The sequence below is a fragment of the Alosa alosa genome, chromosome 23, assembly GCF_017589495.1.
Source record: "Alosa alosa isolate M-15738 ecotype Scorff River chromosome 23, AALO_Geno_1.1, whole genome shotgun sequence".
Lineage (NCBI taxonomy): Eukaryota > Metazoa > Chordata > Actinopteri > Clupeiformes > Clupeidae > Alosa > Alosa alosa.
This window is the reverse complement of record NC_063211.1, coordinates 2,010,521-2,023,752: the sequence shown is the minus strand read 5'-3', so window position 1 is coordinate 2,023,752 and position 13,232 is coordinate 2,010,521. Positions and strand designations below refer to the sequence as shown.

At 47.0% G+C, this 13,232-nt stretch overlaps 1 protein-coding gene across 3 annotated transcripts in view; it reads right to left on the bottom strand.

The window, feature by feature from the left end:
- map3k2 (mitogen-activated protein kinase kinase kinase 2) overlaps positions 1-13,232 on the bottom strand; it is a 30,223-nt gene that overhangs the window by 8,115 nt on the left and 8,876 nt on the right. For all 3 annotated transcript variants that reach the window (XM_048235653.1, XM_048235654.1, XM_048235652.1), the window contains exons 7-10: positions 10,731-10,794; positions 8,169-8,293; positions 7,614-7,693; positions 6,498-6,565 (exon numbers count right to left, since the gene is read on the bottom strand). In XM_048235653.1, the coding sequence (XP_048091610.1) occupies positions 6,498-6,565; positions 7,614-7,693; positions 8,169-8,293; positions 10,731-10,794 (337 nt within the window). The remainder of the gene's footprint in view (positions 1-6,497; positions 6,566-7,613; positions 7,694-8,168; positions 8,294-10,730; positions 10,795-13,232) is intronic.

Here is a 13,232-nt window from a genome sequence, read left to right as displayed (position 1 = left end):
TATACAACAGTTAGGTACAGTCGAACTATTTATTAATTTTTGATTGGACGAGACGAGTAGCATTCTATGAGTCATCACAAGTGGCGATATCCCAGCACAACGCCACTCGTAATGCTAGTAGTAATCACTCCGCGAATGATACACTGTATCTGTTAAAACAATACCAACATTCCCTTCATTCCTAAAAAGCCTCAGCAATAGAAATGAATGCACTAGCGACTAACATTTTCACTTGGCATCAGCAGGGAAAAGAACAGACATGGGTTTTTTATATATATACTTAGCTAGGCTAAGGCCAGTCAGATCATCTGTTCTATTCTCCACCAGCACTGTACAGTGCAAGAAGATGCATATAAAAACCACTGCTGGGTTGGCTGGTTGTTATTCCAGACATATCACTCCTCAGCCAGATTGCGTTTGTCTGGAAAAACACATTACGCAAATTAAAAAAAAAAAAAAAAACACCTTTTAAATATAGCCGCAAGCGGCAATGGCGGGCCCGAGCACCTGCGGGCCGCAACCCATGACATGTCGGAATCCAACAAAGCACCGACGTGGTGCGTTTGTGAAATGTACATATTTGATGCGTGTGCTATTTGTTTTTGTATTTTATTTTCTGCCACATTTACTTGCTTGGCCAGGTGGGGGCGCAATGCAAGGCAGGCCCATTGGGTGTCATCATAGTCATAATATATATTAACCTGAGAAATTTCAGACCATTCATTTTAAGCAAAGAACATTTCTGATACACTTTTTGGTTGGCCAGATGGTGGCGCTATGTTAGGCATTGAAATTACACATGTGAATATCATCACAATAATGATATCCAAAATGTTTGTAAACTTTCAGATCAATTACTTAAGGCATTGTCCATTTCTGGCACATTTTCTGCTTGACCAGGTGGTGGCACTATGCCAGGCAGGCCCATTGGGTGTCTGGATATCATCATAATCATTATATCTATTAACCTGAGAAGTTTCAGACCATTTATTCAAAGCATAGAGCATTTCTGGCACATTTCCTGCTTGGCCAGATGGTGGCGCTATGCTAGGCCTGTGAATTACGCATGTGAATAACATCACAATAATGATATCCAATATTTTATAAAGTTTCAGATCAATCACTTAAGGCATTGTCCATTTCTGCCACATTTCCTGCTTGGCCAGGTGGTGGCGCTATGCCAGGCAGGCCCATTGGGTATCTGGATATCATCATAATCATGATATCTAGTAACCTGAGAAGTTTCAGACCATTCATTCAATGCACTGTGATTTATGACACATTTCGTGTTTATGTGGTGAGATATTAAAATCATATCAAATATATAACTTATCAAAAATCCCTTCACAATTTAACATCGGCGACATCTTGGCATAATATTTGGCAAATTTCAAATGAATCTGACAAACCGTCTAGGAGGAGTATGTTCAAATTGATCATATGACATCAGTATAATTGTCATTCTTTCTGTTGCCAGTTGGTGGCGCTATGCCAAACATGCATTATGGGCATGTCAATATCATCACTCCCATGGTATTCAAAGACCTGTGAAATTTAAAACATTTCAAGCCATGCATGGTGAATTAAGACACATTTATTGTTTATGTGGAAGGGTATTAAAATTCATAGTTATGCCATTTCGTCAAATTACAACATATCAAAAAAAGCTTCACAATTTAGAATCAGAAGCATATTGGCATCATGTATGCCAACTTTCACATGAATCGGATCAACCGTCTAGGAGGAGTACGTTAAAATTGATCATGTCCACAATGCACAAAATCCCAATTACCTCACTTCCTGTGGGCGTGGCTAATGGCATGTTAATACAAAAGTTGATTGTTTTTGGGAGTTACACACACCCACCAAATTTGTTGTGTGTATCTAAAACTATATGCCAACCACAAGTCACAGTGACATAAGGGGACGCTATGGAGTTCCTGGGCCAAGCCCAGTGCCAAGGCTTTTCCCCTGTGTATTCATGGTACCTCTTGACGTGTGTGCCAAATTTCATGCGTTTTCACCGATGGGAATAACCTCTTTTGGCATCACATTTAATCACATTTTAGTCCGCACAAAATCCCAAATACCTCACTTCCTGTTGGGCGTGGCTAATGCATTGCACATACGAAAGTTGTTCATCTTGGGGAGATACACACACCTACCAAATTTGATGCGTCTAGGTGAAAGTATGTGCCAACCACTGCCTCAATCCCCTAAAGGGGCTACTGAGTCCCTGGGCCACCCGGGCCAAGCTCTTGTACCCTAACTGCTTTGCGTGACACCTGATGTGTGTGTGTCAAATTTCAAGACTTTTTCACCATGTTAACCACCTCAAAATATATGCCAACCACGGGATCAGTCACCTAAGGGGGCACTAGCGAGTCCCTGGGCCACGCCCGGGTTCAACCTCTTGTACCTAACTGCTTTGCGTGACACCTGATGTGTGTGTCAAATTTCAAGACTTTTCGACCATGTTAACCACCTCAAAATATATGCCAACCACGGGATCAGTCACCTAAGGGGGCACTAGCGAGTCCCTGGGCCACGCCCTGGTTCAAGCTCTTGTACCTATCTGCGTTGCATGACACCTGACGTGTGTGCCAAATTTCAAGAGTTTTCGCCCATGTTAACCACCTCAAAAAAGGAATGCAAAAAAGTAGAATAACAATAATAAGAATCCTTACAAAACAATAGGGCCTTGGTGGGCTTTGTTTAGAGCCTTCGGGTGCCTCGGCCCTAAAAAGGTGGCCAATGGGGCATCAATCTACTCCATCCTGAGGCTGTTTACAGGCAGAACACACAGTGAACAGGGCATCATCCACACAACAGTGTTCTACTCACCTGAGGCTACTTACGTTGGCAGAACACACAGTGAACAGGCATCATCCACACAACAGTGTTCTACTCCGTCCTGAGGCCTGCTGCTTACAGGCAGAACACACAGTGAACAGGGCAGCATCCACACAACACTAATCTACTCCATCCTGAGGCTGCTTACAGGCAGAGCACACAGTGAACAGGCATCATCCACACAGCAGTGTTCTACTCCGTCCTGAGGCTGCTTACAGGCAGAACACACAGTGAACAGGGCATCATCCACAACAGTGTTCTACTCCGTCCTGAGGCTGCTTACAGGCAGAACACACAGTGAACAGGGCAGCATCCACACAACACTAATCTACTCCATCCTGAGGCTGCTTACAGGCAAAACCCACAGTGAACAGGGCATCATCCACACAGCAGTGTTCTACTCCGTCCTGAGGCCTGCTGCTTACAGGCAGAGCACACAGTGAACAGGGCATCATCCACAACAGTGTTCTACTCCGTCCTGAGGCTGCTTACAGGCAGAGCACACAGTGAACAGGGCAGCATCCACACAACACTAATCTACTCCATCCTGAGGCTGCTTACAGGCAAAACCCACAGTGAACAGGGCATCATCCACACAGCAGTGTTCTACTCCGTCCTGAGGCTGCTTACAGGCAAAACCCACAGTGAACAGGGCATCATCCACAACAGTGTTCTACTCCGTCCTGAGGCTGCTTACAGGCAAAACCCACAGTGAACAGGGCATCATCCACAACAGTGTTCTACTCCGTCCTGAGGCTGCTTACAGGCAAAACCCACAGTGAACAGGGCAGCATCCACACAACACTAATCTACTCCATCCTGAGGCTGCTTACAGGCAAAACCCACAGTGAACAGGGCAGCATCCACACAACACTAATCTACTCCATCCTGAGGCTGCTTACAGTGTTTTAGAGCAGCGGCATCAGCAGGCAGGATGAGTCAGAGCGGCATCAGCAGGCAGGATGAGTCAGAGCGGCATGGCCGGGCAGCGGAAGCAGTCTGCAGTCCGTCTCGACTCGCTGTAATGGCCACACCTGGTCTGTCTCGACTTGCTGTAATGGCCACGCCTGGTCCGTCTCGACTGGCTGTAATGGCCACGCCTGGTCCGTGTGCTCACCGCTCTTACGGCCTGAGGCCTGCTGCTTACAGGCAGAGCACACAGTGAACAGGGCAGCATCCACACAACACTAATCTACTCCATCCTGAGGCTGCTTACAGGCAGAACACACAGTGAACAGGGCATCATCCACACAACAGTGTTCTACTCCGTCCTGAGGCTGCTTACAGGCAGAACACACAGTGAACAGGGCATCATCCACACAACAGTGTTCTACTCCGTCCTGAGGCTGCTTACAGGCAAAACACACAGCGAACAGGGCATCATCCACACAACAGTGTTCTACTCCGTCCTGAGGCCTGCTGCTTACAGGCAGAACACACAGTGAACAGGGCATCATCCACACAACAGTGTTCTACTCCGTCCTGAGGCTGCTTACAGGCAAAACCCACAGTGAACAGGGCATCATCCACACAACAGTGTTCTACTCCGTCCTGAGGCCTGCTGCTTACAGGCAGAACACAGAACAGGGCAGCGTGTGCAGGGCAACACAACACCGTTTTACTCCAGGCAATGCTTCAGATGCTCCCCGCTCCTGTCCTCCAGCTCCTCCCCATAATGACATCACTTCCTGTAGTGGCTACACACTAGGCGTGTTCGACTTCAGGCAGATCTGACTTGGTCTGGCTTTCTACGTAAACGTGATCTTCAGAGGCTAGCCGGGAGGAGCTACAACAGAGGGCAGCTCATCCCGACAGAAAGGCTACAGTCTGCCTGACGGATCAAGGGGAGACATCGCTAGGGAGATATCACGGAATTTTGTTTTAATAAACACAGCAGAACTTTCATTCTTACTCATTAAAAATGAGCATGATGACTGACCGAAATAAATTCTTATGATGTAGTTTAAATAAACCACTGTTGGCATACAGTTAACAAGGCTGGTTTTGTAGCACATAAATTCAATATCAAGTTTTCCCTATATGTGTGTCTATCTATTTAACCAACAGCAGAAAATAACAGAATATCCAAACGTTTTCAGTAGGCTAGCCTACCATTGTTGCAGAAATCACGTATAAGATTTCTGTTTATTTTCGCATATTCCAACATAAGGAAGCAGCATGAGACTCCCGTCAAAATCGTCACGAGGACATTCCTCCCAAATGGCCCCATCACGTCTTTGAACTAACGTCATGAGGGCGTGTTTTAGCTCATGCAGCTCGTGGAAGGCAACTGCAAGATCTGTCTGCAGGCTAAGACTCCCGCGATATTTTAAGGTCATGTGACATGGTGTCACGGTGGTAAGTCCCTCCCAGGCTGACAGAAGACGGACAGAATTTCTAACCAGTATGCATTGCGTCCATCCCAGTATGCATTGCGTCCATCCCAGTATGCATTGCGTCCATCCCAGCATGCATCACATCAAGGCAGATCTGCCGCAAGTCGAACACGCCTACTGATGTGGCTTCACACTCCTGTCCTCCGGCTCCTCCCCATAATGACATCACTTCCTGTAGTGGCTACACACTGACTGTGTCCATTCCTCTGCCCGGCCGTGCGACTGTGACTCATCTGTATGTGTGTGTGTGGCCGTGAGGCTGTGACTCATCTGTATGTGTGTGTGTGGCCGTGAGGCTGTGACTCATCTGTATGTGTGTGTGTGGCCGTGCGACTGTGACTCATCTGTATGTGTGTGTGTGGCCGTGAGGCTGTGACTCATCTGTATGTGTGTGTGTGGCCGTGCGGCTGTGACTCATCTGTATGTGTGTGTGTGGCCGTGCGACTGTGACTCATCTGTATGTGTGTGTGTGGCCGTGAGGCTGTGACTCATCTGTATGTGTGTGTGTGGCCGTGCGACTGTGACTCATCTGTATGTGTGTGTGTGGCCGTGCGACTGTGACTCATCCTGCCTGCTGATAGGGCCCCTAAAGGACTACAGCAGGTTATACCAGTTAGCCCATTGATAGCCTGTAGCAAAAAGGGAGCTGTAGGTTAACCGGTGTCGCCCACTTCCAGTGAATCATGCTAAGCTAAGCTAAGGTAAGCTAACAGTGTCTGACGATTATTGCCCATACAGAGATGAGAAGGGCATGTATGCTCTTATAAATCTAATTCTGGAGTAAATGGCGGATTAATTTATTCTAAGTAATAATTTAAATAATTTATTCTAAGTATTCCAAGTAACTAATTACCGGTAAAAAGGATAAAGTTCCTGTGCACAGCCTTCCAGGTGCTGATGAGGTGCAGTAGTCAATAAGATTAAAAGGAAACCTGATGAAGCATTGGCGAAACGCGTTGTTCACTAAAAAATAAACCAACAAAGAAATCCCACCAGTGTGCGGTGATCCTTCACTTTCCTTTTAACTAATCACCGGTATTTAAGTTGGTGTGTTCCTTTAAACAGTCTATGCCCCTACTACTCAGTGATGTCTCCTGCTTCACACAGTGTCACCATGTCAGGAATCAGGAGAGTCCGAACTGGGACCCCTTTGGCTACTGGAAGAGTCCCACCTGCCCTGCTGCTCCTGCCGCTCTCGTCTCAGGTGAGCTATAGAGGGCGGAGAGGTGCCACCTGTCGGCTGCTTACCTGGGAAATCTTGGTGGTTGTCAGGGTAACTTTGAGCACGGGGCATCCGGGACTTTGGGTAACTGTCACTGCACACGAGAGAGAAAGGAGAGAGAGTTAGGTGAGGTGAGAAGCCATAGCTAAATAAGATATTTGTTTTCACTTAGTCATTATATGTACATTACATTATAAAGGCTTTTGAACTTCATTTGAAACTACTATTTTTAACTAATGTTGTGTTCACACACTGTAAGTTGCTTTAAACAAAAGCAACATGCCAACTACCATAAACATAAGCGTCAACATTAGCTGAGCCCTCGAGCAGACATGACAGGAGAACAGGACTCACCTGTCAGGAGAACAGGGGCTTTTCTCAATACAAAGTACGCTAAAGAACGGTCTCCCGTTCTTGAAAGTTCGAACGAAAGTTAAAGATCGTGAGTCAGACTATGGAGATGGGCTTGAGGACACAGGGCCGCTCAATTTGCAGTTTGAGACAGCAGCGTTCTTGCCAGGCAGCTTCTCCGAACCTTCCGAGTCCTGTCATTTACCTATTGCTCTATCCAGTATTTCTGACATTTTACAATAAAATATATAATTCACCAGCTTGTTTAAGTTTGTTTCTCATTGATTTTTTTTTTTAATTAAATATTAATAACAATATATTCACTTGCCCGATGGGGCGGGAACAACATTTGAAGTTTGCAGTTTAAGTGACAGTTATGATTAACGTTAGTTGTGAAGCCTGTAGCCTACTGTTTATAGCCCTAAACATGGATCAGTTGTAGCAATTATGATAGGTAGGCCTAATATGTATCAATGCTGCCATTTCTCTTATGTGAGTGTCAGCTGAGCTGGCGTAATGCATTGGCCAGGAATCTTCAAGAGCCCACCAAGTCACCACCGATTCATCCTTGTTAAAACCAACGTTGAGAACACTTCCGAGGAATGTTATGCATTCTTGAATAAATCACGAAAAACTTGTGAATTGGAACAGTACTTGTTGATTGGTGTGGCGTTTCCAGGCATTTTCAAAGTTCATGAGAACACAGAAATTTATAGAAAAGAATGCATATTGAGAAAAGCCCCAGGACTCACCTGTCAGGAGAACAGGACTCACCTGTCTAGAGGACTCACCTGTCTAGAGGACTGTCCAGAGACGGGCAACTCCCCGAGGCCGAGTTCTCAGGACTACTCATAGACAACGGGTCCAACATCTACAAGGTAGGAGTGGGGGGGAAGAGAGAGAGAGAGGAAAGAGAGAGAGAGGGTGAGAGCGAGAGAGGAAGAGAGAGATGGAGAGGGAGAGAGGGAGAGAGAGAGGGTGAGAGAGAGGGAGATAGAGGGGAAGAGAGGGGAGAGAGAGAGAGAGAGAGAGAGAGAGAGAGAGAGAGGGTGAGAGAGATAGAGAGAAGCACAAACTCAATCAGGAGTCTGGGTAACACTGCTTATGTGGTGCATAACTGTAAGAAGAGATAATTCAGCTACAATAACTTTGCAGTTCAGCAGTGAAGGCTAACTCAGTGTGTGTGTGTGTTAGGGTTAGAGTTAGGGTGTGTGTGTTAGGGTTAGAGTTAGGGTGTGTGTGTGTGTGTGTGTATGTATAAGGTAGCTCACCTGGTCCATGCTCTCTGGGATAATTGTGTATGTGTTTGTGTGTGTGTGTGAGTGTGTGTGTGTGAGGTAGTGCACCTGGTCCATGCTCTCGGGGATAAACTCTCCCTCGCTGTTGATGCTGGTGAAGGAGCCGTTGCGAGCCACCTGCTGCAGAGCATCAGGGATGTAGCCTGGAGGAGGGGAACTGCGGTCCGAGGAACCTGGAGAGGAGACGAGGGAGAGGAGTAGGAGGAGATGAGGAGGAGTAGGAGGAGATGAGGAGATGAGGAGGAGGAGATGAGGAGGAGAGATGAGATTAGGAGGAGGAGAGAGGAGGAAGAGAGAGATGAGATGAGATGAGGAGGAGGAGGAGGAGGAAGAGGAGAAGAGAGTAGTAGATGAGGAGGAGGAGGAGGAGAGAGGAGGAGAGGAGGAGGAGAGAGGAGGAGGAGAGAGGAGATGAGGAGGAGGAGGAGGAGAGAGAGAGAGGAGGAGGAGGAGGAGGAGATGAGGAGGAGGAGGAGAGATGAGGAGATGAGGAGGAGGAGAGAGGAGGAGATGAGGAGAGAGGAGGAGAGAGGAGATGAGGAGGAGGAGGAGATGAGGAGGAGAGAGGAGAGAGGAGGAGGAGAGAGGAGAGGAGAGAGAGAGGAGAGAGGAGAGAGGAGATGAGGAGAGAGGAGGAGAGAGGAGATGAGGAGAGGAGGAGGAGGAGATGAGGAGAGAGGAGGAGAGAGGAGATGAGGAGGAGAGAGAGGAGATGAGGGAGGAGGAGGAGGAGGAGAGAGGAGATGAGGATGAGGAGGAGAGAGGAGATGAGGAGGAGGAGGAGATGAGGAGGAGAGAGAGGAGGAGAGGAGAGATGAGGAGGAGGAGGAGGAGAGAGGAGATGAGGATGAGGAGGAGAGAGGAGGAGAGGAGGAGATGAGGATGAGGAGGAGAGAGGAGAGGAGAGGAGGAGGAGGAGAGGAGATGAGGAGGAGGAGAGAGAGGAGATGAGGAGAGGAGGAGGAGAGAGGAGATGAGGAGATGAGGAGGAGAGAGGAGATGAGGAGGAGGAGAGGAGATGAGGAGGAGGAGGAGGAGGAGAGAGGAGGAGATGAGGAGGAGGAGAGAGGAGATGAGGAGGAGGAGAGAGGAGATGAGGAGGAGGAGGAGGAGGAGGAGGAGAGGAGGAGGAGGAGGAGGAGAGAGGGTGAGAGAGGAGATGAGGAGGAGGAGGAGATGAGGAGGAGGAGGAGGAGGAGGGAGGAGATGAGGAGGAGGAGGAGGAGAGAGGAGATGAGGAGGGAGGAGAGAGGAGGAGGAGAGGAGGAGGAGGAGGAGAGAGGAGGAGAGGAGGATGAGGAGGAGAGAGGAGAGGAGGAGAGAGGAGGATGAGGAGGGAGAGGAGATGAGGAGGAGGAGAGAGGAGATGAGGAGGAGGAGGATGAGGAGGAGGAGGAGATGAGGAGGAGGAGGAGAGAGGGGGAGAGAGAGTGCAGCAAGAGTAGGAGGGAGGTAAAGCATCATGATCATCAATGTGCAACGGCCAGAGAGGGGGAAACACACCTAGCTCTTCTTCAGAAAGAGAAAACCTGACGGAAACAGAATCCACATAATCGTCATTCATCAACAGGTGTGTGTGAGAGACTATTCACTCCTAGTGTATTGTGTATACGTGAATACTGATCGACATAAGCATGGAATTTCAAGGGGCCAACCATGTACCCCTGAAATGTGTGTGTGTGTTAGAGTGCGGTTCGGGGCGCATATCTCTGAAATGTGTGTGTGTTAGAGTGCGGTTCGGGGCGCATATCTCTGAAATGTGTGTGTGTTAGAGTGCGGTTCGGGGCGCATATCTCTGAAATGTGTGTGTGTTAGAGTGCGGTTCAAGCATATCTCTGAAATGTGTGTGTGTTAGAGTGCGGTTCGGGGCGCATATCTCTGAAATGTGTGAGTGTTAGAGTGCGGTTCGGGGCGCATATCTCTGAAATGTGTGAGTGTTAGAGTGCGGTTCGGGGCGCATATCTCTGCCCGCGTCCAACAGAGTTGCGTCCGAGCCCGACAGGCATTTTCATTTTTCTGTCCGAACCCGACCCGAGCCCGATGCAGACGATGCCTCAGTTATTCCCATGCTAATGAATTCTCACGTTTGTGGATAGCCTGTCTTTAGCCCATTAAACAACTGTCAAAACGGAATTCTTAATTGTCTACAGAATCAGATGAGTGCATGCATGCAGGTCACACCCAGCGCACATTAACACAAGAGGCCCAAGCAAGCATAGCCTATTGAAACAGAATTCTAGTCTTACCATTGGCAAAAAGTCTTGAAATGAACTGCAATATTCTGAAATTACGAACCTTCTGTCACTGATACATATGCAGCATCGACGTTAATAGGGGCAACTCAAGGAAATCCTCTCCTCAGATCTTGCACACAGGAAAAAGGCTGTTCTTTTTTTTATATTTTATTTTATTCTCAAAAAACAAACGTTTGCATCATGTGAAACAGACCTGTTGGTTACCCAACATAATAAGCTATTTCCTAAAATGTAAAACGGCCCAATGCATATCACTTCTATGTGTCCAACCTCAACCATATATCACTCTATGTCCGGTAAAACCCACCAGGACCCGACCACACTCTAGTGTGTGTGTGTGTGTGTGTGTGTGTACCTCTGAAGTCTGTGTTGTCCAGGTTCTCACGAGATGGCAACAGATCCATACTGGAAACAGAGTTCTGATAGAAGGACAGAAAACAAACACTCCGCTCAATAGCAACGCATTTCCACACAGCCTCGCATACAGAAGACAAACTGTCCTGGTTTAAAAATGACACTTCATAGAAGTATAAAGCTCTGTCTGTGTGTGTGTGTGTGTGTGGAGTTTTTCAGGACATGATTAATGAGGTGTAGAGCTGTGTAGGAGCTCAGCGTATTTCTCTGCGACGTGCGGAGACGGCTGCGGGGGCATTAAAATAACACTGCATATCCCCAGCCCCTGCAGCAGCGCGCACAACACCACTATTCTCCTGCTTTATGGGGGGCTTTTATGAACACAGTGGATTTGAAACCATCCATCCGACTACGCGGCTAAAAGAAATACTCCATCACAAGGTGCTGTTCAGGAAAGCGCTTAGCTTTAATGATGCATGCAGCAAGACTTCCCTGAGCCCAAAACATCACTGCTGCAAACCATCAAGTCACTGCTGCAAACCATCATCTCACTGATGCACTGATATCTCCACCACCATCTCCACCTGCAGCAGCGCAAAATACTGATGAAACGATCAAAACAATCTGTCAAGGTGATGATACTTGGGGCAACTATTTGAGCAATGTTGCTGGGCAACCACATCACCTGGTGCCATGGTTCATGATGATCATGACAGTCTTGCACTACTACAAAGAAAAATGTGCACAAAATCCACAGGAACGTGCCAGAAGAACAATACTCAGGAACATTGCTCAGCAATATTGCTATAAAAGTTGCCTAGTGTATCGTCACCCTAAGAGTGCGGTCATGCCGATGCCAGGGTGTTGAACTGATGCATCAAAATCAGAAGCAGCGCTGGATAGCTGTTAGTGAAACAACTGAAGAAACTCTGAAAGCGGTCATACAGATGCTAGGGTTATGAACTGATGCATCACAAAACAAAAGTGGTCATACAGATGTTAGGGTTATGAACTGATGCATCACAAAACAAAAGTGGTCATACAGATGCTAGGGTTATGAACTGATGCATCACAAAACAAAAGTGGTCATACAGATGTTAGGGTTATGAACTGATGCATCACAAAACAAAAGTGGTCATACAGATGCTAGGGTTATGAACTGATGCATCACAAAACAAAAGTGGTCATACAGATGCTAGGGTTATGAACTGATGCATCACAAAACAAAAGTGGTCATACAGATGCTAGGGTTATGAACTGATGCATCACAAAACAAAAGTGGTCATACAAATGCTAGGGTTATGAACTGATGCATCACAAAACAAAAGCGGTCATACAGATGCCAGGGTTATGAACTGATGCATCACAAAACAAAAGTGGCGAAACCCAACCCACAGCAACGCTGCTGGGGCGCGTTTCCCAAAACCAGAGTTGCTAACCTGTTTAGCAACTTAGTTGGTTGGCAATGGGACACTGTTTTGAAACCAACAAAGTTGCTAACTTAGTTAACTTAGCTAACTTATTTAGCAACTATGTTTTGGGAAACGCACCCCTGGTTGAAGGCCGTCTCTAAAGCACTGCAACCACTGGCAGTGACATGAGTGCACTCCACTTTCGACATCCCGATACATTAGATGTAATTGTTTTCAATACAACCCGGCACCACTCAATAAAATCCACTGTTCACCCAATGCTTGTCAGTTCAACATGTCAGTGCTGATGTGTGTGGCAAGTGACGGCGCACTCATGGCGCCGCCTATTTGCGGAGCACTTAACAGATACCAAGGTTTTGAGCTGATGCATCAAAAACCCGAGGTGTTGAAACCCAACATGTGTGGTTGGTTAAACAACTGATGAAACTATGACCGAAAAGAGGTCATGCAGAGCTCAGGGTTTTCGGCTGTACCAGGGACACTTGACAAACAGGCTTTCACCATCACCACATAAAGCAACACATCTCTTGGCAACACACTACTGTTTACACACACATTACATCATTCTTAAACTCTATTAGGAAATCCAAGAGGCACTTTTCTTGGTAACTAGTCAGTGACAAACCTGTGTGAATCACAAGAGCCCTGCATAGTCACACACAGGAGTAGAGACCCAGCTCACAACTTTACAACATGTAAATACGTCTAGATAAAGCATTGCTATGTGCTGTGTCTCTGTGTGTTTGGTAGTACCAAACACACTGTGAGACACAGCACATAGCAATGCTTTATCTAGACGTACACGAGTAGAGACCCAGCTCACAACTCAAACCTCATTACAAGTTCCCCACCATGTGCAACACAACCGTTAACTAGAACCCAAACACACTGTGAGACACAGCACATAGCAATGCTTTATCTAGACGGTTGTGTTGCACATAGTGGGGAACTTGTAATAAGGTTTGAGTTGTGAGCTGGGTCTCTACTCGTGTACGTCTAGATAAAGCATTGCTATGTGCTGTGTCTCACAGTGTGTTTGGTACTACCAAACACACAGAGACACAGCACAT